The sequence below is a fragment of the Danio rerio genome, chromosome 17 (assembly GCF_052040795.2).
Source record: "Danio rerio strain M-AB ecotype USA chromosome 17, GRCz13ab, whole genome shotgun sequence".
Taxonomy (NCBI): domain Eukaryota; kingdom Metazoa; phylum Chordata; class Actinopteri; order Cypriniformes; family Danionidae; genus Danio; species Danio rerio.
In genome coordinates, this window is record NC_141037.1 from 4,184,878 (window position 1) to 4,212,238 (window position 27,361).

General features: G+C 38.3%; 1 protein-coding gene and 1 long non-coding RNA gene across 8 annotated transcripts in view; one reads left to right on the forward strand and one right to left on the reverse strand.

The window, feature by feature from the left end:
* The window catches only part of zgc:136872, a 413,995-nt gene extending 390,807 nt beyond the window's left edge, over window positions 1-23,188 (forward strand). For 4 of the 7 annotated variants that reach the window (XR_015512723.1, XR_015512724.1, XR_015512725.1 and 1 more), the window contains 15 exons: window positions 2,168-2,248; window positions 3,826-3,911; window positions 4,003-4,074; window positions 6,011-6,171; window positions 9,124-9,291; window positions 9,452-9,660; window positions 9,744-9,777; window positions 11,646-11,702; window positions 13,642-13,699; window positions 13,788-13,852; window positions 13,969-14,037; window positions 14,653-14,731; window positions 18,572-18,688; window positions 22,653-22,708; window positions 22,797-23,188. Coding sequence is in view for 3 of the 7 variants with exons in the window: in XM_087289484.1 (XP_087145610.1) it covers window positions 2,168-2,248; window positions 3,826-3,911; window positions 4,003-4,074; window positions 6,011-6,171; window positions 9,124-9,287; window positions 9,367-9,378; window positions 9,452-9,660; window positions 9,744-9,777; window positions 11,646-11,702; window positions 13,642-13,699; window positions 13,788-13,852; window positions 13,969-14,037; window positions 14,653-14,731; window positions 18,572-18,688; window positions 22,653-22,708; window positions 22,797-22,823 (1,347 nt within the window). In the remaining 4 variants the exon portion in view is untranslated. 7 annotated transcript variants of the gene reach the window in all.
* On the reverse strand, window positions 14,956-16,489 carry LOC147839878 (uncharacterized). The gene is made up of 2 exons (XR_015513081.1): window positions 15,912-16,489; window positions 14,956-15,151 (listed from the first exon to the last, which is right to left on the reverse strand). It is a non-coding gene; the product is annotated as an uncharacterized LOC147839878 (long non-coding RNA).
* Window positions 23,189-27,361: the final 4,173 nt, after the last annotated feature.

The window sequence follows — 27,361 nt, forward strand, 5'->3', positions numbered from 1 at the left end:
TGTGGCCATAGTTTGACGTCTTGACCTAAAACTTTACACATTTATATAATTTGAAATGAAACAGAAATAAATAAGGGAGAATAAAATATTATGTAAAGCACTCGTTTGGCGCTGAAGCTGATCCGTCTGCGTTTATGTAAACAGTGTTGTTGCACAACTTTCACTGATAAAATCAGTAATAGCGAAACTGTGCATATTTTCATTACTATAAAAAAGTATATTACTGTCCTGAGTCAGTAACTTCAACACAATCTCATAGCAATTCGTAACTTTTTCATTTAGCGGCTAATTTGTATGAATTCGTACGATCTAATTAGTACATTTTAGTACAATTTGCTCATCCCCCAATGACGGTAGGGTTTAGGGGTGGGGTTAGGTGCCACGCCTCCTTTTTTAAATCGTACAATTTCGTACGACTGAACTCGTACTAATTCGTACGAATTAGCCACTAAACTGGCAAAACCTAAAAATACTTACGTTTTCTCGTGAGATCAGGCAGGTAACTAAAGCACTAATGCAAAGGAATAATAAATAGTCTAAACTCTAATGTCTAGTTACTAGAATGGTGGAATTTCAAGGCATAAAAGATCATCCGAATGCACGCCAGAATGAGCTTGAGCGTTCACAGCAAGTGCAAAAACAATTGTGACTCCTTATCAAAAGGCATTGTTGTAACATTTCATTAGACAGAAGGTGCACTTGTCAAACCAGTATTAGTGGAAATATGGAAGGTGATTGGGGCCTAAAAATGTGTTAAATTTAATCTTGTCAGTATGCACAGCTTGAACGACTAGCACAAACCACCAACAAAAATGCTTTATTTTAGACTATCTTTGAATATGTGAAGCAGTGGTACATTGTTATATACAAGTACAAACATCAGATCATGTATAAGATATTTTAATGTACTGTATACAGGTTTAAAGAATGTGCATGTAAACAAGAAACCCCCGGATCATTCTGAAAATGTACCCCTGTATACATTTCTGGAGAGCGCCAAATACATCCCAGTAAATAAATTTTTTTGTTTTTGTGAATCCACGCTGTGTTCGCTTTTTGAGATCTTAAATTTCCCTCGCGCCTTTTTGTGTAAATCCATCACAGGCCGCTGTCGCCTGACTGACTGACCGACTGACCGACCGACTGATCTCCCACCCTCCTCCTTTCCTAAACCCAACCGATAGTGTTTTACAAAGTTCCAATTAAATTGAACGCCCACTTTCGTAATTCCAATCGACAGTGTTTTAAAAAGCAATCCACAAAAAGAAAAGACCCCTGACTTTTACCACGTTTTCAAATTTTACCACATTCTCATGCTGTTATTAACTTGCTTGTTGCATTTGTTATATTTTTTTTGGCTTCGGTTTTTGTCTTACCTGCTTTCTGGAACCGTTCTTCGTCAGACTCAAACCCCGTTGTTGCGGTCAACTGCTCTCTGCGTCTCAAGTCCGCCGACGTACATGGCGAGTCTCTGGACAAACTGGTAACAGTAGGAAAACCGTTCATACGGAGGTAAGTGGTCAGCTGCTAGCGCAAAAAGGAACGGCGTCATACTGCCCCGTAGTGTTTGTATTAAAGATAAAATGCAGCCATACCTCCTTCTGGCTACACAATTCGCGATCTCCAGAGATATATACAAAGGTACGCTTTCAGAGTGAGCCTTTTGCCAGCTCAGCATGCATGGTGGAACTGCACTAATACAAATTTAGTGTTAAATTTAAACTCATAAATTAAGCAGATTTGTTAAATATCTTTAAGTCGAACTGTATTATTTAAAAAATACCCAGCATTAACTTGTACAAACTGACGAATTTCACCAAAAATATAGCAGAGTTTGATTAGGAGAGATAGTTCGATATGAAGATTTATTTGTTGACTACGATTACGGCAAGTAAATGATGACAGATTTTATTTATTTTTTGTTAACTATCCCTTTAAGGTCTTCTCAACCACAAGGACCACCAACACTGCATATTTTGGATATCTCCTTTCTCTGTCAAACCCATTGCAGGTCTTTCAGTCTCCACTAATGAGCTGATAATCTGAATCAGGTGTGTATGGTTAAAGATACCTGGAAAATGTGCAGAGCTGGTGGTCTTCCAGAAATGTGGTTGAAAAACATTGCTTTAAACCATATAATCACAGACTAAAATCTTTGTTACTTCAGCAAGCAGGTGTGCTGCAAAATACTGTGTTGCCCAATGGTCTTGTGGAAATGCATGCGTACACGGTCACAGGAGTCACAGAGGTGAGAACATATCTCAAATATCTGACTAATTCTAATGTGCTTTGTAATTTATATTTACAGTTGAAAGCAGAAGTTTACATACACTGTATAAAAAGGCACATGACCATTTTAAAAAAGTCAGATGTTAATGTGACTGAACTTTTTCTCTTTAAGGTAAGTAAGGATTATCACATTAGTTTCTGTTCTGCTTAATAGCAGAAGACCTTTTCTTAAAAGTCAAGTTTACATACAATAAGATTATTCTGCCTCTGATAAAGCTCAGATGATGATGTCAAGGTTTTTGGAGTTTCTGATTGGCTAATTGACAACATCTGAGTTAATTGGAGGCACAACTGTAGAATAGTATTTAAGGAAAAGCTCAAACACACTGCTTCCTTGTGTGACAACATGGGAAAATCAACAAGCCAGAATCAACAACAAAGCCAGATTACCATTTGCTAAATACACTGGAGGGAAAAATCATTTTTGGAGACATGTCCTGTGCTCTGATGGAACTAAGATTGAACTGTTTGGCCATAATGACCAGTGTTGCATTTGGAGGACAAAGGGGAAAGCTTACAAGTCTAGGAACACCATCCCAACTGTGAAGTATGGGGGCGGCAGCGTCATGTTGTGGGGCTGTTTTGCTGCAGGAGGGACTGGTCCACTTCACAGCATAGATGGCATCATGAAGAAAGAACATTATGGAGAAATACTGAACCAACATCTCAAGACATCAGCCAGGAAATTACAACTTGGCCACAAATGGGTCTTCCAAACAGACCATGACCCTAAGCATACTGCCAAATTAGTTAAAATGTGCTTTAAGGACAACAGAGTGAATGTTTTGTGGCCATCACAAAGCCCTGATCTCAGTCCTATAGAAAATTTGTGGGCAGAGTTGAAAAAGCTTGTGCGAGCAAGACAGCCAACAAATCTGACTCAGTTACACCAATTCTGTCAGGAGGAATGGGCCAAAATTCCTGCAAACTATTGTGAGAAGCTTGTGGAAGGATACCCAAAACACTTGACCAAAGTTATACAGTTTAAAAGCAAAGTTAATGTAACAGAGGCCAGCTAGTAAGTGCTGTGCAGTTAAACCTGACTCCTCTGATCTCTAAAGGTGCTCTAGCGACAGACGCTAGAGGCCATGGTCTTTAGCCTCCTTGGTAGAGCAACCGACTCCCATGCGGAAGGTCGGGTTGGGTGGCGTTGGACCGGCGGGGTTACACAAAAAAAAAAAACAAGGAAACATGTGTAAATTTTTGACTGTTTAGAAATTAATAAATAAATTCTCAAAAAACAAAATTACTCTCATTATTTAGGTAATTTAGGTGATCCTAACAGACCTAAAAAAGTATACTTTTAGTATGATTTAACACCAGACATTTAAAAAAAAAAAGGTTCTGTTCCTTTTTTTAGAGTGTATGTAAACTTCTGGTTTCAACTTTATGTATTTTGCAAATTCATTTTTGCACAAATGTTTACTTTTAAAACTGCAACTAAAGCAATTCATCAGAGAGCAGACAATGTTCATAAAATGTATTTTTTTAAGACAACTACTTGTCAAGTGTACAGTATGGGGTGTTCTCTTTCAGGTTGTATGTAAAGGTCGTCCAGTGAAGCTGGTGAGAATTTTTAATCCGTGGGGTTCTGGAGAGTGGAACAGAGACTGGAGCGACAGGTCTGAATCCAACTATTTATCCACCAATAGTCACCATTCAGCATGTCTGATTTTCTCCATAAAGCTTATTTTATTAATCTGGTCTCTTTAGATCTCCACTGTGGGAACTTGTACGTCCCGAGGACCAAAAATACAATGATGTTCTCGACAATGGAGAATTCTGGTGAGCAGAATAAAGTGGTGTCTAATCCTCTTAATGTTTTTGCTTTTATATGTAAACTGCATCAGGAACAGAAATCCCCACATGTTCATGAAGAGTGAAAAACACCTCTAAAATCCTTTATTGATGCATAACCAGCAGTGTTAGGGAAAGTTACTATTGAAAGTAATGCATTACAATATTGTGTTATTCCCCAAAAAAAGTAACTAGTTGCATTACTTATGGCCCGTTATCATTGACTGGTACAGTACGGTACGGGTCAGTACAGGTCAACTTTATTAGGGTTGCGTTTCCGCTGCATGCTTGTGAACGTGCTGGGATATGTCTGACTAAAAGTTGTCTTAAGATGCTATTTTCAAGTAGTCAATTTACTTATGGTAAAACCTATGCGAACACGGAAGTACATGCAAACGCCACACAGAAACGCCGACCGGCTCGGAGAGGGGCTGAACCAGCAGCATTCTTGCTGTGAGGCAACAGTGCTAATCACTGAGCTGCCATGCCGCCCTATCAGAGAAGAGGAGGAGTAAGGGTGGAAGGGGGGATTCTTCAAGATGAAGATGACGGAAGTGGAAAGCTCTGGTTATTTATAGTATGTCAGTATTCTGATTGGTGAAATACACGGAGCTGATGCGATACCAGCTGTGTTCAATCATAAGCATAGATCCTTAGAAATTACTTCATAAATAAACCACAAGTGTGCAAAAACTGCATCCCTGGCAACACTGTTTGTACTACAAACGTTTTCCATTGACTGGTACAGTACGGTACAGGTCAGTACAGGTCAACTTTATTAGACTTGCGTTTCCGCTGCATAAAGGGTACCAAGGGTGGGCTTGGTGTACGGCTGGCCCGAATCAAGCTAATGTACGAACCACCAATCAGACGATTCCTAACTCAGTATAAATAACCCAAGCATCTTACCTTTAGTCATATTCGTCTTGAAAAATCCCCCCTTTCACCCTCTCTCCTTTGTGGCCTCACAGCAAGAATGCCTCCGCTTTGGGTCTCTACCCAGCCAATTGGCATTTCTGTGTGGAGTTCATGTTCTCCCTGTGCTCGCGTAGGTTTTCTCTGGATCCTCCGGTTTCCTCCCAAAGTCCAAAACATGAGACATAAGTAAATTGACAAAAACCAAATCAGCACCATAGTCTAATCCCACCAGCAACACACCCTCAATATTACAGAGATCTACCTGAGCTCAAACTCTCCTCTCGCCCTGCAAACGGGAGGGAGCCCCGAGCTCGAGGATCTCATGAGCTCAGGGCTCTCTCCCGGGACAGCAATCATCAGTAAGGAGTGAACTCTTAAAGTGAAGTTTCACGAACTAATTTCGAAAGGAGCGCATGATATGATTGACTGCAGCTGGCCACTCATCTACACTCATTAGCTAGCCAATCAGATTGATCCAAACTCACTATAAGTAGCCTAGCTAGAACTAATCCCTTATCTTTGTTTTTCCGAAGAAACCCCCTATCCAGCCTTTCTCCTCCTTTCCTCCTTTACCAGGGGAAGCTCGCGAGAACCACCTGATCTCGTACTCCCCTTACATGCTCTATGGACCAGGCGGGAGCCCTGGGCTCAGTTATCTCCGAGCTCAGGGTTCTCTCCCAGGACAGCATGACAAACCTGCTAACTTGCTAACAAGTTGTCAAACAATATCTTAGTGTGAACTCTTGAAATGCCATCGAGCAGAAAGCTCTTCCTCGGTGCAACCTCAAACTAATTTTTAAAAATGAGCTGGAACAACACAACTCTAGAAATTTATTAGGGACAAATTAATTGTTTTAAATTTAATCCACTAAAATTTGTTAAAACAATTAAGTGAACTTAATCTGCTTGTGTTAGGACAGCATAAAGGTATTGTTTGCAGCACAGCATTTCTTTACAGTGTACTGCGTGTAGCACACTATTTTACAGTCCTTTTCTGTCTCTGCAGGATGTCAATGGAGGATTTCTGCAGGAATTTTTCTGAAATGGATATCTGTTGTTCAGATGTGAATGTCCTTGCCGGATCTCAATCTTCCTCCTGGAAAACTGAAGTGCACAAGGGCCAGTGGGTGATGGGGACAACAGCTGGAGGGTGTTCAAATGACATAGGTAATATACCGTAACTCTGTTTGTATTGTTTGTCTTCAGGGTTGCCAAGTCCGTGAAAATTTCCCAGCAAGATGACAGACCAGAAGGAATGAAAAGTAGCTCATTTTGTCTTTATCCAATATGTTAACTGCTGGATTCCCAAAAAGAGAAATGCTTAGCAGATCTCAATTTTAAAGTATTGACTAACTTACAGTACTGCACATCAAACAATATTTCTAATGACCTTCATGAGATATCCGATTTAATATTACCAACATACTTTTACAGCATTTTTAGGGGGTTGCCAGGTATGCATTCTGGGATCAATGTCCATTAAGAAACTATTTATTTTACATTCTGTATTTATGAGGATGAAACATTTTTGCGGCTATAGCACGTTATGAAAAAAATCCTAAAATAAGGCAACTCACAGCTTACGTTTTTTTTAAGCTCCCAATTTTCATGAGTTCACACTTAGCTGATGATTGATAATAAAGCGTATTTGGCGTGCTGTCCCGGGAGAAAGCCATGAGCTCAGAATATCTATGAGCCCGGGGCTCCCTTACGTTTGAAGGGCGAGAGGAGAGTTTGAGCTCAGGTAGATCTCGAAAACTCCCCTGCTTGTGAATGTGCTAATATATGTCTGACTAAGTCTTAAGATGCTATTTTCAAGTAGTCAATTTACTTATGGTGTATGTCTTTGAACGGTGGGAGGAAAACAGGAAACCCAGGTAAAACCCACGCGAACACGGGAAGAACATGCAAACTCCACACAGAAACGCCGACCGGCTCGGAGAGGGGCTAAACCAGCAGCGTTCTTGCTGTGAGGCAACAGTGCTAATCACTGAGCTGCCATGCCGCCCTATCAGAGAAGAGGAGGAGTAAGAGTGGAAGGGGAGATTCTTCAAGATGAAGATGACTGGAGTGGAAAGCTCTGGTTATTTATAGTGTGTCAGTATTCATCTGATTGGTGAAATACATGGAGCTGATGCGATACCAGCTGTGTTCAATCATAAGCATGTGATCCTTAGAAATTATTTCATAAATAAACCACACAAAAACTGCATCCCTGACAACACTGTTTGTACTACAAACGTTTTTATTATGACTTTGACTGCTCCTATCTAAGAATTTGAGTAAAAATGGGGACTTTTCATCGTGACATCCCCACTTATTAACCTAAAAAAGGAGATGTAAGAAATTGTTTCTTGTCTGACTTTTAAATTTTGACTTTTGTATATAAGTTATAAACATGTTATAAACAAAATCTGAGCATGACATGAGAAATGAGAGACAGAAATTTCTCATTTTAAGATATACAGTACACTGACGTTTTTCTGACATGTTGCAATTGTGACATTAATGAATACCTAAATAATTTCTATGCAGTTTTATGTTTTGTTCTGTGTTTTAATACGTTTTTTTTTTCCCCTCAGCCTAGTCTTCGTTTTATCAGGGGTTTGCCACAGCAGAATGAACTGCCAACTATTCTGGCATCTGTTTTACACATCGAATGCCCTAAAAACATTATTATTATTATTATTATTATTATTATGGGCGACATGGTGGTCAGCACTGTTGCCTCACAGCAAGAAAGTCACTGGTTCGAGTCTCGGCTGTGTCAGTTGGCATTTCTGTGTGGAGTTTGCATGTTCTCCCCACAGTCCAAACACATGCACTATAGGGGAATTGATTAACTAAATTGGCTGTAGTGTAAAAGTGTGTGTATGCGTGTGTGTGTGTATGCGTGTATGGGTGTTTCCCAGTGATGGGTTGCAGGTGGAAGGGCATCCGCTGCGTAAAATGTTGGTGGTTCATTCTGCTGTGGCGACCCCTGATAAATAAGGGACTAAGCCGAAGAAAAATTAATGAATGATTATATTTATTTATTTATTTATTTATTTATTTATTTATTTATTTATTTATTTATTTATTTATTTATTTATCTATTTATTTATTTATTTAGTTTTGGGGGTATTTTGAAGGCAATCACCAAAGCACTGAAATGCATTTATGTTTACTCCCATCTCACATCTTTACTGACTCTATTGACCTTATTTTAAAATGCGGAAGTGCGCCTGTTTTCGCGATTGTCTTAGAACTTCCGATTCATTCGCCTATGGGAGAAATGACTAGGAATAATAAACGGCAGAAAATGGCCAAACAACTTGCTCAACAAACAAATGTTTGCATGACTACACAGACCAAGTAGCATAATATAATAAGAAAATATTAAATTGCAACATCAAGCAGCGTAACGAGCAGTTGTTAACGTCAAAAAATAAATGGAAGTGAATGTGACGGGAAGTCGCGAGACAAAAAGATTCAAATCGCAGCGCCCGCTCGACAGCTGAGAATAAGATGAATACAGCACTAAACTGACACAGTAGAGTGCACGTCATGATTTGCCAAGTAAGATGCTTGAACATCGTTACATTGTTGATCCTGGAACATCATTTTTGTTGGAAAATGTAATCCATACCTATTCCCTACCCCTAAACCCAACCATAACTGTAAATTATTTCCAAAATCAGAGTGGAATAATAGTTGGATAACAGTCATGTAGAAGTGTATAAACCTAACCGTAAGCCTACACTTGACATAAATGGTAAACGTGTCCCTTAATTGTAATTTGCTGATTGGAATGTTGTTCCAGGATCAACATAGATGTTAAACCAGGAACATGTCCTGCCTGGTTAAATCAGGTTAGTGCAGTAGAGAGGTGTAAGTAGGATAACTGGAGTTGTAAGTCACTGACAGACATTCCACAGGCTTTATGAAGTGCTTTTGGCACATCACACTTAAGCAGGATATTTCATAACTGGTTGCATGATTAATTGCAGCTTAACATTACAGAATCTTTGTATCTTAATCCTTACTTAAGACTTGAAACATGTTGCGATGGCAACTAAACAGAATCTATGTTAGGTCACTTCTTTTAAATGCACTGCATCTGTTTTTATTTATTCATAGACAGTTTTTCGAAGAATCCTCAATATCGTGTGACTCTTAAAGAGACTGTTGAAGATCCTAGAGATAAATCCTCTGCAAATCTCCTGGTGTCTCTCATTCAGAAATCTCACAAGAGGAACAGACACTTGGCCACCAATTTCCACATCGGCTTTAACATTTATGAGGTTGGTAAAAATGCACTGAAACCTTGATGGGGTTTGGATTTTGCAATACTTTTAAAGCAGCTGTCTGTTTGTTTTGCAGGTGCCAGCTCATGTACGTATTGAACGCATTCCAGATTTTTCAGTTTTGCAAGGGCACGATAATCAATATGTTCCTTATTCACCAGTTAAAGGACCAAAAGGAAAAATTCCCAGCCTCGTTCTTCAGAAACGTTCGTGTTGTGGGAAAAAATGAGTCTTTTCTTAATGCTCGGGAGGTGATGGAGTTTTTCAGATTTAAAGCAGGCGACTACCTCATCGTTCCCTCAACTTTCCAGCCCAATGAAGCTTCGTCTTTCCTTCTGACGGTCTATTCAAAGACAGAAACCATCATTGAGTAAGAGTTTGCTGAGCTTTAGTGATGTTAATCAGTTTTTGTAGGATTGTTGGACTTCAAACCTTTTTGTTTTTGTTTTTTAGAGACACTTCTGGATACGGCATCACAAGAACTAAGGTACATCACCACTTGGGACATTTTTTGTCATTGTTATTCGTTTTGAAAGTATATACTGTACATGGGTGATTCTAGAGTTGTGAATAGTTTGCAGACATGAGTAAATCACTTTTACATCGTTACATTTACTTGAGTAAAATTGCAAACTATTACCGTGCCGCCCTCATGGTGTCACGAAAGTGAAGAGCGGCGGTGGGTGGTAAGGTATTGCGGACGAAAGTGAAGACTGCAGGAGAAGGGTTTTGTCATGGACGAAAGTGAAGAGCGGCGGTGAGTGGTAAGGTATCGCAGACGAAAGTGAAGAGTGCAGGAGAAGAGTTGTGTCATGGATGAAAATGAAGAGCGGCGGTGGGTGTTTGGATGTCATGAACGTAAGTGTAGAGTGAGGGGGTACAGGTTAGGAGGGTTTTGCACACGAAAGTGAATTGAAGTTGGTGAGGGAAGGGGGTTGAAAGTGAAAATGGGGGGGAGGGGTGTCATGGACAAAAGTGAATAGGGGATTGCGGACGAAAGTAAATAGGGGTTGGTAGGGAAAGGGGGTCGGGCAGTTGTCGTGGATCAAAGAAAAGAGCAGCAGGGGAGCTTGTGTTGTTGACGAAAGTGAATAGGGGTTGGTGGGGGAAGAGGGTCGGGTGGTTGTCGCAAACCAAAGTTAAGAGCGGGAGGGGTGGTTGTGTCACGGACAAAAGTTAATAGGGGTTGGTGGGGGAAGGGGGTCGGGTGGTTGTCGTGGACAAAAAAGAAAAGTGGGAGGGGGGAGTTGTGTCACAGGCGAAAGTGAATAGGGGTTGGTGGGGGAAGGGGGTCGGGTGGTTGTCGTGGACAAAAAAGAAAAGTGGGAGGGGGGAGTTGTGTCACAGGCGAAAGTGAATAGGGGTTGGTGGGGAAAGGGGGTCGGGTGGTTGTCGTGGACAAAAATGAAGAGCGGGAGGGGGGAGTTGTGTCGCAGGCAAAAGTGAATAGGGGTTGGTGGGGGAAGGGGGTCTGTTGGTTGTTGCAGACGAAAGTGAAGAGCGGGAGGGCAGGGTTGTGTCGCGGACGAAAGTGAATAGGGGTTGGTGGGGGAAGGGGGTCTGTTGGTTGTCGTGGATGAAAATGAAAAGTGGGAGGGGGAAGTGGTGTCGCAGATGAAAGTGAATAGGGGTTGGTGGGGGAAGGGGGTCGGGTGGTTGTCGTGGACCAAAGAAAAGAGTGGCACGGGGGCTTGTGTCGTGGATGAAAGTGAATAGGGGTTGGTGGGGGAAGGGGGTCGGGTGGTTGTCGTGGACCAAAGAAAAGAGTGGCACGGGGGCTTGTGTCGTGGATGAAAGTGAATAGGGGTTGGTAGGGGAAGGGGGTCGGTTGGTTGTTGCAGATGAAAGTGAAAAGCAGGAGGGCAGGGTTGTGTCACGGATGAAAGTGAATAGGGGTTGGTGGGGGAAGGGGGTTGGGTGGTTGTCGTGGACGAAAATGAAGAGCGGGAGGGGGAATGGTGTTGCAGACGAAAGTGAATAGGGTTTGGTAGGGGAAGGAGGTCAGGTGGTTGTCGTGGACCAAAGAAAAGAGTGGCAGGGGGGCTTGTGTCATGGACGAAAGTGAATAGCAGTTGGTAAGGGAAGGGTGTTGGGTGGTTGTCGCGGACGAAAGTAAAGAGCAGGCAGGTGCCCCTAGCTAAGGACTGCTACCCCAGATACTCATGCAGTGTGAAAACATCTGTGGTGGAATGATGGGTAAAGATGTGCAAGTTTATGGGATCAGATAATCTGTTGTCTAAAGTTCAGTCTATGTTTTCACTCGAAGATGTCAAAAGGAATTGTTTCATAATGCAATGAACTCATTCAGCAATTCTGGAATGAGTCATTTGTTTAAATTGTGTTGATATTTTTCAGATGATTCCCAGAGATAATGATGAATCCTTCCAGCTGTTTCTGCAATATGCGGATAAGGTACAAGTGATTCTCCAACATTATATTTTGAAATGTAACAGGTCCAAATTCAATTCAATTCAAATTAAATCCATACTAATGTTATGTGATGCATTGTGTGTATGCTTTACTCAAAAGATAAGTCTTCGATCTTTTGAGAGAGAGAGAGTGTCTGCGCCAGGATTATCAGGAAGGTTGTCCCAGAATGTAATAGCCATATACAGTATGAGAAGGCTCGACCTCCTTTAGTGGACTTTGCTTTTCTGGATACTACCAGAAGCCCTGAGTTTTGAGATCTTAAACAACCTAGAGGTCAAGCAAAATAGAAGGTGTTTATGATTTAGATTTCTGAATATAATGTAAATCAAATCCTAATAGTCTTATTATATTAGTTTGGTAAGGTGGACACCGCTCGGCTTCAGAAACTTCTGAATGAGAATTTTCATGCAGGTCAAACTTCAATTCAATTTAAGTTGAATCCACATCCTAAAGTAATGTGATGCATTGTGTGTATGCTTTACTAAAAAGATAGGTCTTTATTCTAGTTTTGAACTGAGAGTGTATGTCTGAGCCTCAGACATTATCAGGAAGACATTATTGTGAGTTTAGGAGCCATATATGAGAAGGCTCGACCTCTTTTAGTGGACTTTGCTTTTCTGGATACTACCAGAAGCCCTGAGTTTTGAGATCTTAAACAAACTAGAGGTCAAACAAACTAGAAGGTGTTTCTGATTTAGATTTCTGAATATAATGTAAATCAAATCCTAATAGTCTGATTATGTTAGTATGGTGAGGTGGACATCGAGCGGCTTCAGACACTTCTGAATGCGAATTTTCATGCAGGTCAAACTTTAATTCAATTCAATTTAAGTTGAATCCACATCCTAAAGTAATGTGATGCATTGTGTGTATGCTTTACTAAAAGATAGGTCTTTATTCTAGTTTTGAACTGAGAGTGTGTGTCTGAGACATTATCAGGAAGACATTATCGTGAGTTTAGGAGCCATATATGAGAAGGCTCGACCTCTTTTAGTGGACTTTGCTTTTCTGGATACTACCAGAAGCCCTGAGTTTTGAGATCTTAAACAAACTAGAGGTCAAACAAACTAGAAGGTGTTTCTGATTTAGATTTCTGAATATAATGTAAATCAAATCCTAATAGTCTGATTATATTAGTATGGTAAGGTGGACACCGCTCGGCTTCAGAAACTTCTGAATGAGAATTTTTATGCAGGTCAAACTTTAATTCAATTCAATTTAAGTTGAATCCACATCCTAAAGTAATGTGATGCATTGTGTGTATGCTTTACTAAAGGATAGGTCTTTATTCTAGTTTTGAACTGAGAGTGTATGTCTGATCCTCAGACATTATCAGGAAGACATTATCGTGAGTTTAGGAGCCATATACGAGAAGGCTCGACCTCTTAAAGAGGACTTTGCTTTTCTGGATACTACCAGAAGCCCTGAGTTTTGAGATCTTAAACAAACTAGAGGTCAAACAAACTAGAAGATGTTTATGATTTAGATTTCTGAATATAATGTAAATCAAATCCTAATAGTGTGATTATATTAGTATGGTAAGGTGGACACCGATCGGCTTCAGAAACTTCTGAATGAGAATTTTCATGCAGGTCAAACTTTAATTCAATTCAATTTAAGTTGAATCCACATCCAAAAGTTATGTGATGCATTGTGTGTATGCTTTACTAATAGGTCTTTATTCTTGTTTTGAACTGAGACTGTGTGTCTGAGACATTATCAGGAAGACATTATCGTGAGTTTAGGAGCCATATATAAGAAGGCTCGACCTCCTTTAGTGAGCTTTGCTATTCTGGATACTACCAGAAGCCCTGAGTTTTGAGATTTTAAACAAACTACAGGTCAAACACACGAGAACATGTTTATTAATAATATTTCTTAATATTATGTAACTAAAATCCTAATTGTCTGATTATATTAGTATGGTGAAGTGGACGCTGAGCGGCTTCAGAAACTCCTGAACGAGAATCTTCATGCAGGTGATGTTCAAGCTCAGTATAAAGTCTCAATATAAGCTCACGCTACTGTTTTTGATGCTCTGTGTTTGTTTATTGTCTGATATTTCAGGACGTTCACAGAAAACAACAGGATTCAGTGTGGATTTGTGTAAGAGTCTGGTGGCGCTGATGGATGTATCCTCTACTGTGGTGGATTTGAGTTGCAAAAGGGTTTTATTTCTGCATTTTGTTTGACTTTTGTAAATATTAGAAGAAAATGTTTCAGGTTGCTCTTTAACAGCTCAGTTCAGCTCAGTGTCACAGGAAGACTCAGTGAATTTGAATGCCTTCGTTTGTGGAAACGAGCCGTTTTTCTAAAGGTAAATTAAATCCACTGAATGAAATACATTCAGCTTCAATTATCGTTTTCATATTAAGTATAATTTTAATCTTTTTTCTGTGTTTATGCTACTAAGTTAAGCTGAATACTAGTATCTTGAAAAATATCTAGTCTAATATTATTGACTGTCATCATGGCTAAGATAAAATATATCAGTTATTAGAAATGAGTTATTAAAACTATTATGTGTTGAGAAAAATCATCTCTCCATTAAACAGAAATTGGGGGAAAAATATACAGGGGTGCTAATAATTCAGGAGGACTAATATGTGTTGCCATAAAAAAGAGAAAAATGTAAAACTATCTGTAGTGCATGTTTCATGTCTAACATGTTCAATAAAAACACTTTTGAGGAAAAATAAGAATTCAAAGAAAAACATTAGTGTGCGCACTTTTAGTAAAATCTTTAATTGCCATTTGCCATTTTAAAAATCAAGTTTAATTGGATTATTTTAAATTTAAAAAAATCCAATTCCAATTAAATGTGTCTTTTAAAAGCTAAAGTGCCTTTTCTTCTTTTTCTAAAAATAAATATTTAATCAAATATTGTGCAAGTCAAATGGGTTGCAATTACGTCTGTGTTCCTGTTATTTAGGATATTTTCTACGACATGGATGTGTCACACACTGGAAGTCTCTCTGTCAATGAACTCCGAAATGCTCTTAAAGTTGCAGGTAACTCATTTTCACTAAATTCTTACAGTCATGTTTTACAACACCATCTAATGCAGGGGTTCTCAACTGGTTTGGCCATGGTACCCACATTTTTACATGGTCATCAAGCCGCGACCCAAATTTTTAGAAACTATAATGCAATTTTAGGAATTATAACTAATTTGTATTTATTTGTTAACATACACAAGTAGTGACAGAAAAAACCCTAAGAAATTCACCAAGACTTACAAATAAACAATATTTTATTGCTGTCATTTAACAAAATGAATCAAATTATAGAAATATTACAAAGTAAAAATGACAAATACTGTTAATAATAAACTGTTAATAAAACATGTTTTCTGGTTTTTGAATGTTGTTTTAATTCAGAAGGTTTCATGCTCTCTTATGAGAGCACCTCACTACATATGACATTAGCCCCTTTCACACAGTGATACCGGTAAATATCTGGAAAATTTCCGGAACAACTTTTCCGGTATATTCAAAAAAAGCGCTGTTCACACAGGCGAGGACGTTACGGAAATTTTCCATCCACACATCACACATCCATTCCAAAATACCGGTAAATTCTGACATCATTCACCACAAATGAGCTTTAAACGGCTGCGCTTGTGTTTGTAAACATTTGACTAAATTACAAACTCTGTGGATGATCAATATTGTGAACAACTTCCGCAGGATCACTTTCGCATGTCGAGATGTTCAAAATATGTGCGTGTGCAGGCGCTCACAGGTTGTTTCACAGGCACACGCAAAGCTTGAAGGTAAACAAACAACAGCTTATCATAAGCATCTCATCGATGATTATTTACACAGTTGGCATTAAGAAGAACATATAAACGTGATCTGACTAACTTCTAGCTGCTAAATGTGTCTGGAAAAATATTCAAAGGCTTTTATTCTCATAAACCGCGCGGACGTGAATGCGTCTGACTGTTGTTATTGGCTGAAGCAGACGTCTCACGTCAGCACGTTTTAGACGTGCACGCGCTTATTACGGGAATCTTCCTTCTGCATTCACACAGCGCAGCATTCCGGCAAATTGCCGGTAATGTTACAACTTCTCTTTCCGGAAAATAGCCAGAACGAATTTACCGGTATTTTCAAAAAGGACCTGTTCACACATACAACCTTTGCCCGGCAATTTTCCGGAAAGGTCTGTATGTGTGAAAGGGGTTACTGAGGCTTTAAGTCTTTTTGTTGTCAATATATATATCCATACTTTACAATTCAGGGTCGTACTTGCGTTTTGACATATTTGTTGGCAATAATTAAATTAAATTTCACATGTCAAATGGTAGGGTTGTTGCGCACGCATTTCAAAATAAAAGTCCGGTATAAGCAAAATAAGTAAAACATTTAACTTTTTTTTTTTCCCCAACTCCGCGACCCACTGAAAATGTTCCCGCGACCCCACCAGTTGAGAAACATTGATCTAATGTACTACATTTTAGAGCGAATGTGCTGATGTTTCATCACCTTAGAATTGAAAGGTTCTATCTGCGTTCTACATGATTTTGAGATGTTGAGCTTTAACGTTTTTGCATTCCATATAACAAACAATTTGTGTGTAACAGTTCTCTTTCTTACATAAACATGTCAGAGAGCCTAAATGTAAACTGTCAAAGTTCTATTACGTTTACAAATTAGAGTAAAAAAAACAAAAAAACATGGTAAATGCAGAATGTAGACAAATCATTTTCTGCTTGGAATTATAAGGTTCTATCTGGCAGATCATTCAGTAAAGCATTACTTCTCAAGAAATACAATAAAAAATATATGATTTGGTGTTGTAACATTATTTTGATGCTTGAGAAAGTTAAATTTTGCTTTCTGTAACATTTATTTCATGTTTTAAGTTTAATTTAAAACTAATTTCGAGAGGAGCATGTGCTCATGATTGACCCAGCTGGTCTACATTAGCTAATTATGATCCTCCAATCAAAGGATCCCATATCACTATATATCCTCATTTCCTTTCTACAACTATCTTCGTCTGGAAGAAACCCCCCTCCTCCCCTTCTTCCTCCTTTATCCAGAATGGGCGGCACGGTGGCCCAGTGACTAGCACTGTTGCCTCACAGCAAGAATACCAATGGTGTTGGGTCCTCGTTGAGCCATCTGGTATTAATATGTGGAGTTTGCATGTTCTCCCCGTGTCCGCGTGGGTTTCTCCGGGTTCCCCGGTTTCCTCCCACCATCCAAATTTGCTCTATATTATAGATAAAATAAGCCTAAAAATTTTTTATAATGTCTTACTCTCAGGAAGTTCGCCTTGGCCTCAGCAGCGGGGGAGTTTGAGATAGACCTGAGCTCAATCTCCACTCGCCCTGCAAAAGGGGGGGAGCCCTGGGCTCGAGGATCCCTTGAGCACAGGGCTCTCTCTTGGGACAGCATGCCAAACAAGCTATGTATAAATCATGAGCTAACTGTGAACTCTTAAAATAATATATTTTTAAAGCATACAAGGCTGTGCTAAATATTTTGTCCAGTGCAGATGTTAATTTTATCTAATTAATATGTTAATATTTATAACATGCACTGTAAAAAATAAATACGTAAAATTTACGGTAAAAAAACGGCAGCTGTGGTTGCCAGTACTTTACCGTTAAAAACACTGTACAAACCGTAAAAGTAATTTTTAATTTTTACAGTAAATGACCGTATTTTATTAATTTATAGAGGTAATATGTCTGTATTTTGAATGATCAACATCTACACATCTTTTGTTACACAGTTAGACACGTTAGCACACCCACATGCAGGTGGTGATGAGGAAGTTACATAATGAGTCAATGCTCATCACAATCAACTTTTCCCACAAGCAGACAAGAGTATCAGCATATAGAAGGTGCTCCGTGTCATTCACACAGCTACTAAACACCAGTATGGTAACACACATAAAATTAAAGTCATGAAATAAACATTGTTTATCAACATCAAATGTAACATAAATCTCTAATGTACATAACTGATGGGGAAACAACTAAAAAAATTCATATTAATGTCAACCAAATGCATAAAAAGTGATGTGCCATGCAGGGAATTCTGGCAAAGTCAATTTACGGTTATTCGCCAATTATATTAAGGAAACATACTGTTAACCAGATTACGGATTTGTACTGTCGCATTTTTACAGTTTTTTACCGTTGAAATCACGGCCATTTTTTACAGTGTGTTATCCTTTATATGAACTATTGAATTGTATTTACTGAATTATATGCCCCATGAATTAAATTAATTATTTACCCTTCAAGGCTTAATATTAAATTTAAAGACTTTACAAGAAAGCAAAATAAGCAATTTAGTTTAGTAAACACTGAAAAATGTTTCACTTAAAATCTATATACAAATAAAAATATTTCACATTTAATATATACATTTTTTAACATTCGTTTCTTTTTCAACAATGTAAAATTTAACATTTCATCTCAACGTCAAAAATGCTTCTAAATCATCTTATTTACGCACACCTCAGTTTTGTCTAGTGGGACATTATTTTGCAGACTCTGAATTTATTTCTTGGATGTCTTTCTGATCTTTCACGCTGTCATTGGAGCAGTCCAGCCAAATGGCAAAGAAAGCTGATCCTGATTGGCCCTTGTGTGCATTAAAAATGCTGATTGGCTAACAGAAAGAACCTTATAGAGCCAATCTAGAATTCAACTTTGTAGTTTTTGTGTTTTAAATAAAAAGTCTTAAAATGTAAACAACTCATACAAAAACATCACATAATGTAAATAAGCTGTCATTTAATAAGAATGTGTCTATAACTCAATTTTGACAAAAATGTCAGATAGAACCTTATAATTCTATGGTGGCGATTTGTTTGTTTTCCAGGGTTTGTATTGAGTGACGGTATGCTGAATCTCATGGCTCTCCGATACGCTGACTCTAATGGGGAAATTTCTCTGGAAAACTTTATTGTGCTCGTGCTGCGCATGGACTGCATGGCCAGTGAGTCTCTAACTTTATCCTGTTGTTTTGTGCTGGTTATTCAGTACAGTTCTCGAATATTTTGTGCAAAAATATCCTGAAAACACTACTTGATGCACAGTATTAAATCTAAGATATAACTTTCGAGGCATTTTTATAAAGCTAAACGTGGGCAGCACGGTGGTTCAGTGGTTAGCACTGCCACCTCACAGGAAGAAGGTCGCTGGTTTGAGTCCCGACTGGGCCAGTTGGCATTTCTGTGTGGGGTTCTCCCTATGTTGGCGCGGGTTTCCTCCGGGTGCTACGGTTTCCCCCACAGTCCAAACACATGCCCTATAGGTGAATTGGGTAAACTAAATTGACCGTAGTGTGTGTGTGTGTGTGTGTGTGTGTGTGTGTGTGTGTGTGTGTGTGTGTGTGTGTGTGAGAGAATGAGTGTGTATGGATGTTTCCCAGTACTGGGTTGCAGCTGGAAAGGCATCCACTGTGTAAAAACATACGCTGGAGTAGTTGGCAGTTCATTCCGCTGTGGCGACTCCTGATAAATGAGGGACTAAGCCGAAGGAAAATGAATAAATGAATGTATAAAACTCATATACACATTTAAAATTAACTATTTCTGCTGAAGTTAAGCTTTAACAACATAATTCTGAAGATTGTTTTGGGAAGCCTAATTTTTTTTTTATCTTCAATCCACCTAATTTTGTTTTGGTAACTTAATTAGTGGTGATGCAGTGGCGCAGTAGGTAGTGCTGTCATCTCACAGCAAGAACCCACATCGCTGGTTCGAACCTCGGCTCAGTTGGCGTTTCTGTGTGGAGTTTGCATGTTCTCCCTGCTTTCGCGTGGGTTTCCTCCGGGTGCTCCGGTTTCCCCCACAGTCCAAAGACATGCGGTACAGGTGAATTGGGTAGGCTAAATTGTCCGTAGTGTATCAGTGTATGTGTGAATGCGTGTGTGGATGTTTCCCAGAGATGGGTTGCGGCTGGAAGGGCATCCGCTACATAAAAACATGCTGGATAAGTTGCCGGTTCATTCCGCTGTGGCGACCCCAGATTAATAAAGGAACTAACCCGACAAGAAAATGAATGAATGAACTTAATCTGTGTTAGGACAACATGATTGAATGTTTGGAACACTGTAAAAAGTGATTAGTTATTTAAAGCAAGTAAACCAAATGTCCCAATAGAAACAAGTCGTCTTTGCAATAATAATGTAAGTAAACCCATTGTAACCTGGAACTGTTAAATTGACTGTGTTTTTATAATTATGCTTATTGTACTAACTTTAAAAAAATAATAAAAGTAAACTAATGACTTTTACCAATACACCTTTATTATATTTGCTTTTCCACAACTTTTCTCTATCTAGCAAAATGACAGTAACTACACTCTCAGGAATAAAGATATGCGAGCTGTCATTAGGCTGTCTAAATGGTGAAAATGTGTACCTAAAAGGCCCATATTAATACCTCAAGGGTACATACTAGTATACCTAAAAAGTACAAAAGTGTTCCTCTTAAAATTTTCAGATACTAATATAAACTTTTAAGGTACCAATAAGAAGCCTTTAAGTACAAATGTGTACCTTTTGAAACGGTGCCACCCCTGTGACAGCTCACGTACATTTATTTCTGAGAGTGTAAAATAAATCTGCTCTTCCAGACTCCAGTGTGTCTTCCAAATTCAACACAGGCTATAGTTTTGATTTTATAGGCTTAATGAAGCACCAAATGTGTAAAATTGTAATAATTACAGTAATTATTTGAAAACAGACGTGCTAAAATAGTCTGACTCATGCAAAAAAGAATGAGTTGACTTTAAAAAGTGAGTACAATAAGCATACATATAAAAATTAAGTCAACTTAACAGTTCCAAGTTACAATGGGATTACTTACATTATTTGTGTAAGTTAACATGAGAATACAAAATGTTTAGGGGGGAAAGTAAATGATATTAAGCACTGTTCAGATATTTTGAGGATATGGTATTAAACTACACTTTAAAAAATGTAAAGACAAAAAAGTCAGGACGATAAATATTTTCGCTTTAACTTATTGTAATATGTTAATCAGGTTTCAACTCAATGTATACAAAGTTAAACTTCATATTTTAGTCAGTTATATTGATGTACAGATAAAGTCAGAATTATTCACCCCCTTTGAATTTTCTTTTCTTTTTTAAATATTTCCCAAATGATGTTTGACAGAGCAAGGAAATTTTTACAGTATGTCTGATAATATTTTTTTCTTCTGGAGAAAGTCTTATCTGTTTTATTTTGGCTAGAATAAAAGCAGTTTTTAATAAATAAAAAATATATATATTTTAAGGTCACAATTATTAGCCCCTTTAAGCTATATTTTTTCTTGAGAGCAAAAAACAAACCATCATAATTACCCAAACTAGTTAACCTAATTAACCTAGTTAAGCCTTTAAATGTCACTTTAAGCTGTATAGAAGTGTCTTGAAAAATATCTAGTCAAATATTATGTGCTGTCATCATGGCAAAGATAACATAAATCAGTTATTAGAGATGAGTTATTAAAACTATTATGATTAGAAATCTGCTCTACGTCGAACAGAAATTTGGGAAAATATAACCAGGGGGCTAATAATTCTGACTTCAACTGTAAGTTGAAATAAATAGAAAGATTCATTTGATTCAGCTAAAAAAAAATAATCCTGCAAGAATATATTTTACAGTGTATCATAATAATAAAATAACTTGTGCATGTAATCAAAGTAAGATCCAATAATGCATATGTGTTGCTTTTCAATTGCTAACACAATTTCCCTATGGTTCCCAGTCTGCACCCAAGTTAATTTCTTTATTTATTTATTTTTACTGCTGTAAGAACGGTCTTTAAACCACAGCGGTTCGAACTGTAGTTCTGCCGAGCGACTAAAAAGTGATCAGCATGATGGTAAAAAAACTGTACATTTCTAGTCAAACCATTCTTCTGCAGTCTCATACCAAAAACGGAAATAAGTGCAGTGTTAATAGCTATAAATGTGGGAGAGCGTTGATATTATGTGATTGTATTGTATTGCAATATGGAACAATTAAGTGTTGACGTTAAATCAAAAGTAATTCACAAACATTTGAAAATGAGATGATTTAATGACAATAATTCTATAACAAAATACAAAATACTGTATAAAATGATAAAATATGAACTGATAATACATATGGTATAAATTGTACCCAGCTTAAATGTAAAATTAAAGTTACCAGAGGTAGAAGGAGAGACACAGAGGGAGGGAGAGATAGACAGATTGAGCTGGCCCAAAAGCCTGATAGCAGTAGAGTCAGAGAAGATAGACTCCAGAGGAGTAGAGGAGAGGAGCAGGAGAGAAGGAGGGCAGGAAAAGAGACAGAGCTCGAGTTTACCACCTATTTTGTATATTTTTTGACCATGTGACTAAAGTCATTCAAGACATTCAAACTGACCAATCAACATGTGACCACACCATAAAACCCCCAAAGTCCACACAACAGATCTTATTAGTATCTAACTTGGTAGTCAGTATGGACCTTCTTGAGTCGAAAAGACATGTTTTGTCATATAATCAAATGCATATGATAATTCAGCCTCTTACACTGCCATAACTATATCAAAACACTTAAATTGATTATGTGTGTATTTTTTTTTTCATTTTACGATTCATTATACTATTTATTCATTCATTCATTCATTTTTTTGTCGGCTTAGTCCCTTTATTAATCAGGGGTCGCCACAGCGAAATGAATCACCAAATTATCCAGCATATGTTTTATGCAGCGGATGCCCTTCCAGCTGCAACCATCACTGGGAAACATCCACACACGCTCATTCACACACATACACTACGGTCAATTTAGCCTACCCAATCCACCTTCACCGCATGTCTTTGAACTTGTGGAGGAAACCCACGCCAACACAGGGAGAACATGCAAACTCCACGGGGAGAAAATGGCATAATCACTCTATTATTTTTATCACCAGAAACATTCAAGAGACTCTCTGCTGGGGGCCCAAACATGATGCTGGGAGAAAATGAAGTAATTCTTTTATACTTATATATTAATGTAATGAGAATTAAACCTCATTATTCATATCCGCTGATTAACTAATGCTTTGTTTTTGTAGTGGATGCATCTCACACTGTACTCATGAGACAAAAAACAAGACTGAAAAAATGGATCCTGGCTGACTTCACTGCTCGCACGCAGCAATAAAATACACAAATTTAAGAGTCAAATGCAAACTTACCTTCATACGTGATATGTTTTGCATACGGAAGGTTTGCTATCTATAATTTATTTGATTGTGCATGCAGTCATTGTTTGTTTTGTGCATTTAATTAAATACGGAATTAATTTTGAATTGTTTAAACATTTTTAATCATTAAAAGGTTCATTTATATTGCGTTAATAACGGCTTCTTTAACAAGATGCACAGAGCTCACAGTGTTTAACATACAAACACAATTGCTGAAGACTGCATCTTTATATGAATAAACCAAAGATTATGCCTCACAACTGACTTTTGTTTAGTTTTTGACATTTCATACCTTACGTATACGGTAAAATGCAGTCTAAATCCAACAACAACACACACACACACACACACACACACACACACACACACACACACACACACAAAAAGCTCAAAGTAATGAAATAAGTTGATCAATGTATTTATACTATAGAAAAGGCATGGATCTGGAATATTAATTACACATTTAAGAGTTCACACTTAGCTGATGATTGATTATAAGCAAGTTTGGCATGCTGTCCCGGGAGAGAGCCCTGAGCTCAAAGGTTCTTGAGCCCTGGGCTCCCTCCCGTTTGGAGGGCGAGAGGGGAGCCTTGAGCTCAGGTAGATCTCGACAACTCCCCCTTGATAAAAACTGATGACTAAAAATTGAATGCTATGAAAAGATATGCTGCATGGTGAGAGATTAACTGTAGTGCAAAATTTAGATTTATTAATTTACTTGTTGTGCATGTTTTTGGAATGTTGGAGGAAACCGGAGGACACGGGGAAAACCAACGCAAGCACGGGAAGAACATGCAAACTACACACAGAAACGACCACCGGCCTGTTAAAGGACTAGAACCGGTGACGTTCTTGCTATGAGGCGACAGTGCTAGTCACTGAGCCACCGTGCTGCCCTATGGAGGGAAAGGTGAAAAGGTAGAGGTGGAAGGGGGGATTCTTCAAATCGAAGATGACTGTATTGAAAAAACCCTGGCTCTTTATAGTGGTTAGGAATGGCCTGATTGGTGGATCATGCATGCTAATGCAGAACCAGCCGTGTTCAATCATAATCACGTGCTCCTCTCGAAATTAGTTTATGAATAAACTTCACATATAAGTTTGTCCCATAGAGATTTGCTGAATGTCAAACAAAGTGAAGTGTCAAACATCTGGTAAATTAATGAATCAATACTTACAAACGTGTTCATATTAATTAAGAAATGTGACCATTAGTTATAATTGTTTAGACAAATAGTTACCAAGCAGGTCACACTTTATTTTGATGGTCCATTTGTTGAATCTTATTGGATTATAAGTAGACTGTTAGGTTTGGGTTGGGGTTAGTGTAAGTTGACATGTACTTCTTATAGTCAGTTAAATGTCTGTTGAACGAGCAGTATCAGGTTATATATATATATATATATACTCACTGGCCACATTTAGTCATGTTAGGCAAGGTCAAGACGATCTGCTGCAGTTCAAACTGAGCATCAGAATGGGGAAGAAAGGGAATTTAAGAGACTTTGAATGTGGCATGGTTGTTGGTGCCAGACGAGCTGGTCTGATTATTTCAGAAACTCCTGATCTACAGGAATTTTCACGCACAACCATCTCTAGGGTTTACAGAAAATGGTCTAAAAAAAGGAAATATCCAGTGAGCGGCAGTTCTGTGGGCACAAATGCCTTGTTGATGTCAGAGGAGAATGGCCAGACTGGTTCCAGCTGATAGAAAGGCAACAGTAACTCAAATAAGCACTCGTTACAACTGAGCTCTGCAGAAGAGCATCTCTGAACACACAACACGTCCAACCTTGAGGCGGATGGACTACAGCAGCAGAAGACCACACCGTGTGCCGCTCCTGTCAGCTAAGAACAGGAAACTGAGGCTACAATTCACACAGGCTCACCAAAACTGGACAATAGAAGATTGGAGAAACGTTGCCTGCTCTGATGAGTCTCCATTTCTGCTGACACATTCAGATGGTCGGGTCAGACATTAGCCCCTTTCACACATACAGACCTTTCCGGAAAATTACCGGCAATTTTCCGGAAAGGTTGTATGTGTGAACAGGTCCTTTTTGAAAATACCGGTAAATTCGTTCTGGCTATTTTCTGAAAAGAGAAGTTGTAACATTACCGGTAATTTGCCGGAATGCTGCGCTGTGTGAATGCAGAAGGAAGATTGCCGGAAAGAGCGCGTCCACGTCTAGAACATGCTGACGTGAGACACCTGCTTTAGCCAATCAGAACAGGCAGACGCATTCACGTGCGCGCGGTTTATGAGAATAAAAGCCTTTGAATATTTTTCCAGACACATTTAGCTGCTAGATGTTAGTCAGATAACGTTTCTATGTTCCTTCTTAATGCCAACTGTGTAAATAATTATCGATAAAATGTTTATGATAATCCGTTGTTTGTTTACCTTCAAGCTTTGCGTGTGCCCGTGAGCGCCCATATATAGCAGGAACACACACACATATCATGAACATCTCGACATGCGAAAGTGTTCCTCTATATGTTTTCATTGGAGTTGTACTCAATACTGATCTATCCGAAGAGTTTGTAATGTAGTCAAATGTTTACAAACACAAGCACAGCCGTTTAGAGGTCAATTCTGGTTAATGATGTCAGAATTTTCCGGCATTTGGTGTGTGGATGTGTGAATGCTCTTTTCCGGAAAAATTCTGTAAGCTCCTCGCCTGTGTGAACAGCGCTTTTTTGAATTTACCGGTAAAGTCGTTCCGGAAATTTTCCGGATATTTACTGGTATCACTGTGTGAAAGGGGCTTATGACATCAACAACATGAAAGAATGGATCCTTAACGGTTCAGGCTGTTGGTGGTGGTGTAATAGTGTGGGGAATATTTTCTTGGCACACTTTGGGTCTATTAGTACCAATTAAGCATTGTGTCAATGCCACAGCCCTTTATGAGCACAGTGTCTCCATCTTCTGATGGCTACTTCCAGCAGGATAACGCACCATGTCAGGAAGCGTGAATCATCTCAGACTGGTTTCTTAATCATGACAATGAGTTCACTGTACTCAAATGGCCTCCACAGTCACCAGAGCTCAATCCAATAGAGCATGTTTGGGATGTGATGGAACGAGAGATTCCATTATAGATGCGCAGCCGACAAATCTGCAAAAACTGTGATGCTATCATGTCAATATGGAGCAAAATCTCTTAGGAATATTTCCAGTAGCTTGTTGAATTTATGCCATGAAGGATTGAGGCAGTTCTGAAGGCAAAAGGGGGTTTAACCTGGCAGTAGTAAGGTGTACCTAATAAAGTGGCCGGTGTATATATATATATATATATATATATATATATATATATATATATATATATATATATATATATATATATATATATATATATATATATACATACACACAGTGTATATATAAATCAACAGATTCCTGCATAAATAATAAAGCGGGCAAATAAATAACTTTATAAATTACACGAATTCTGGGGAAATAAAAAAAAAAGCTAAACTAGAAGCAGATTTCTTCTTTTCTTTTTATTCATTTTTGAGCATGGTTTTGTATTTACTTTTCCTCAGCTCAGCATGCTAATGAGAGTGTTTCTATAAACCATGAGAAGCTAGTCAAAAAAATCTAAATCTAAATTTTTCTTACAGTCAACCAATGATGGCATAAACACCCTCTCATTATCATGTCTTTTTTTACAGGATGCTCTAAGAAACTTCAAATAATATTCACATAGCAAAACATGCAGTATATTGTACAAAATGTTCAAAAAACATGGTACAACTATTTAATTTATTTGTAGTATTGTTTGTGATAGCCCTTTTCAACAAGATTTAAACAATGGTTTCAGAGACTGACCAATAGAATCATTTGACTCCATGTTTATGTCTCATGAGGAACTTTACTGCATGTGCTGATTCTCTTTTCATGCTGTTTCACCCTGACAGGCTCTGTAAATGATTCAGTGTGTGTTGTTTTGTTGTAGTAAAACAGACAGTAGCAGACTCACCCTCACTTCTGTATTTGCTCAGGGTGGGACATGATAACAAAAGCATTAGACTTTACTTTCATTGCAAATCAATAGATCACAAGGTATGTGAGAGTCATCTGTATATTATATACTACAAAGAGAAGTTTTTAATGCCTCTAATGTTTTTTTTACACCAGTCTTTTCCATGTAGAGTCACCCCAAATCACATTTTCTTTCTTTTCTTTTCTGAATTAGGTCTGAAATTGAACTTGATAAGTACACTTGCTGTTCAAACACTCTTCTGTCATCTTGTGTACAAGTCGTCTGAAATAACTGCTTATTGTGACCGTTCACGGCGTTTAAATTTTAATTTTTATTTGCACAACACTTTCCACAAATAGTTCTGTTTATACTGTTGTAGCCTCCTATTACACGTAAATATATTATGACCGATTATACACTGCCATCTAGAGGTGTGTTGTTGTA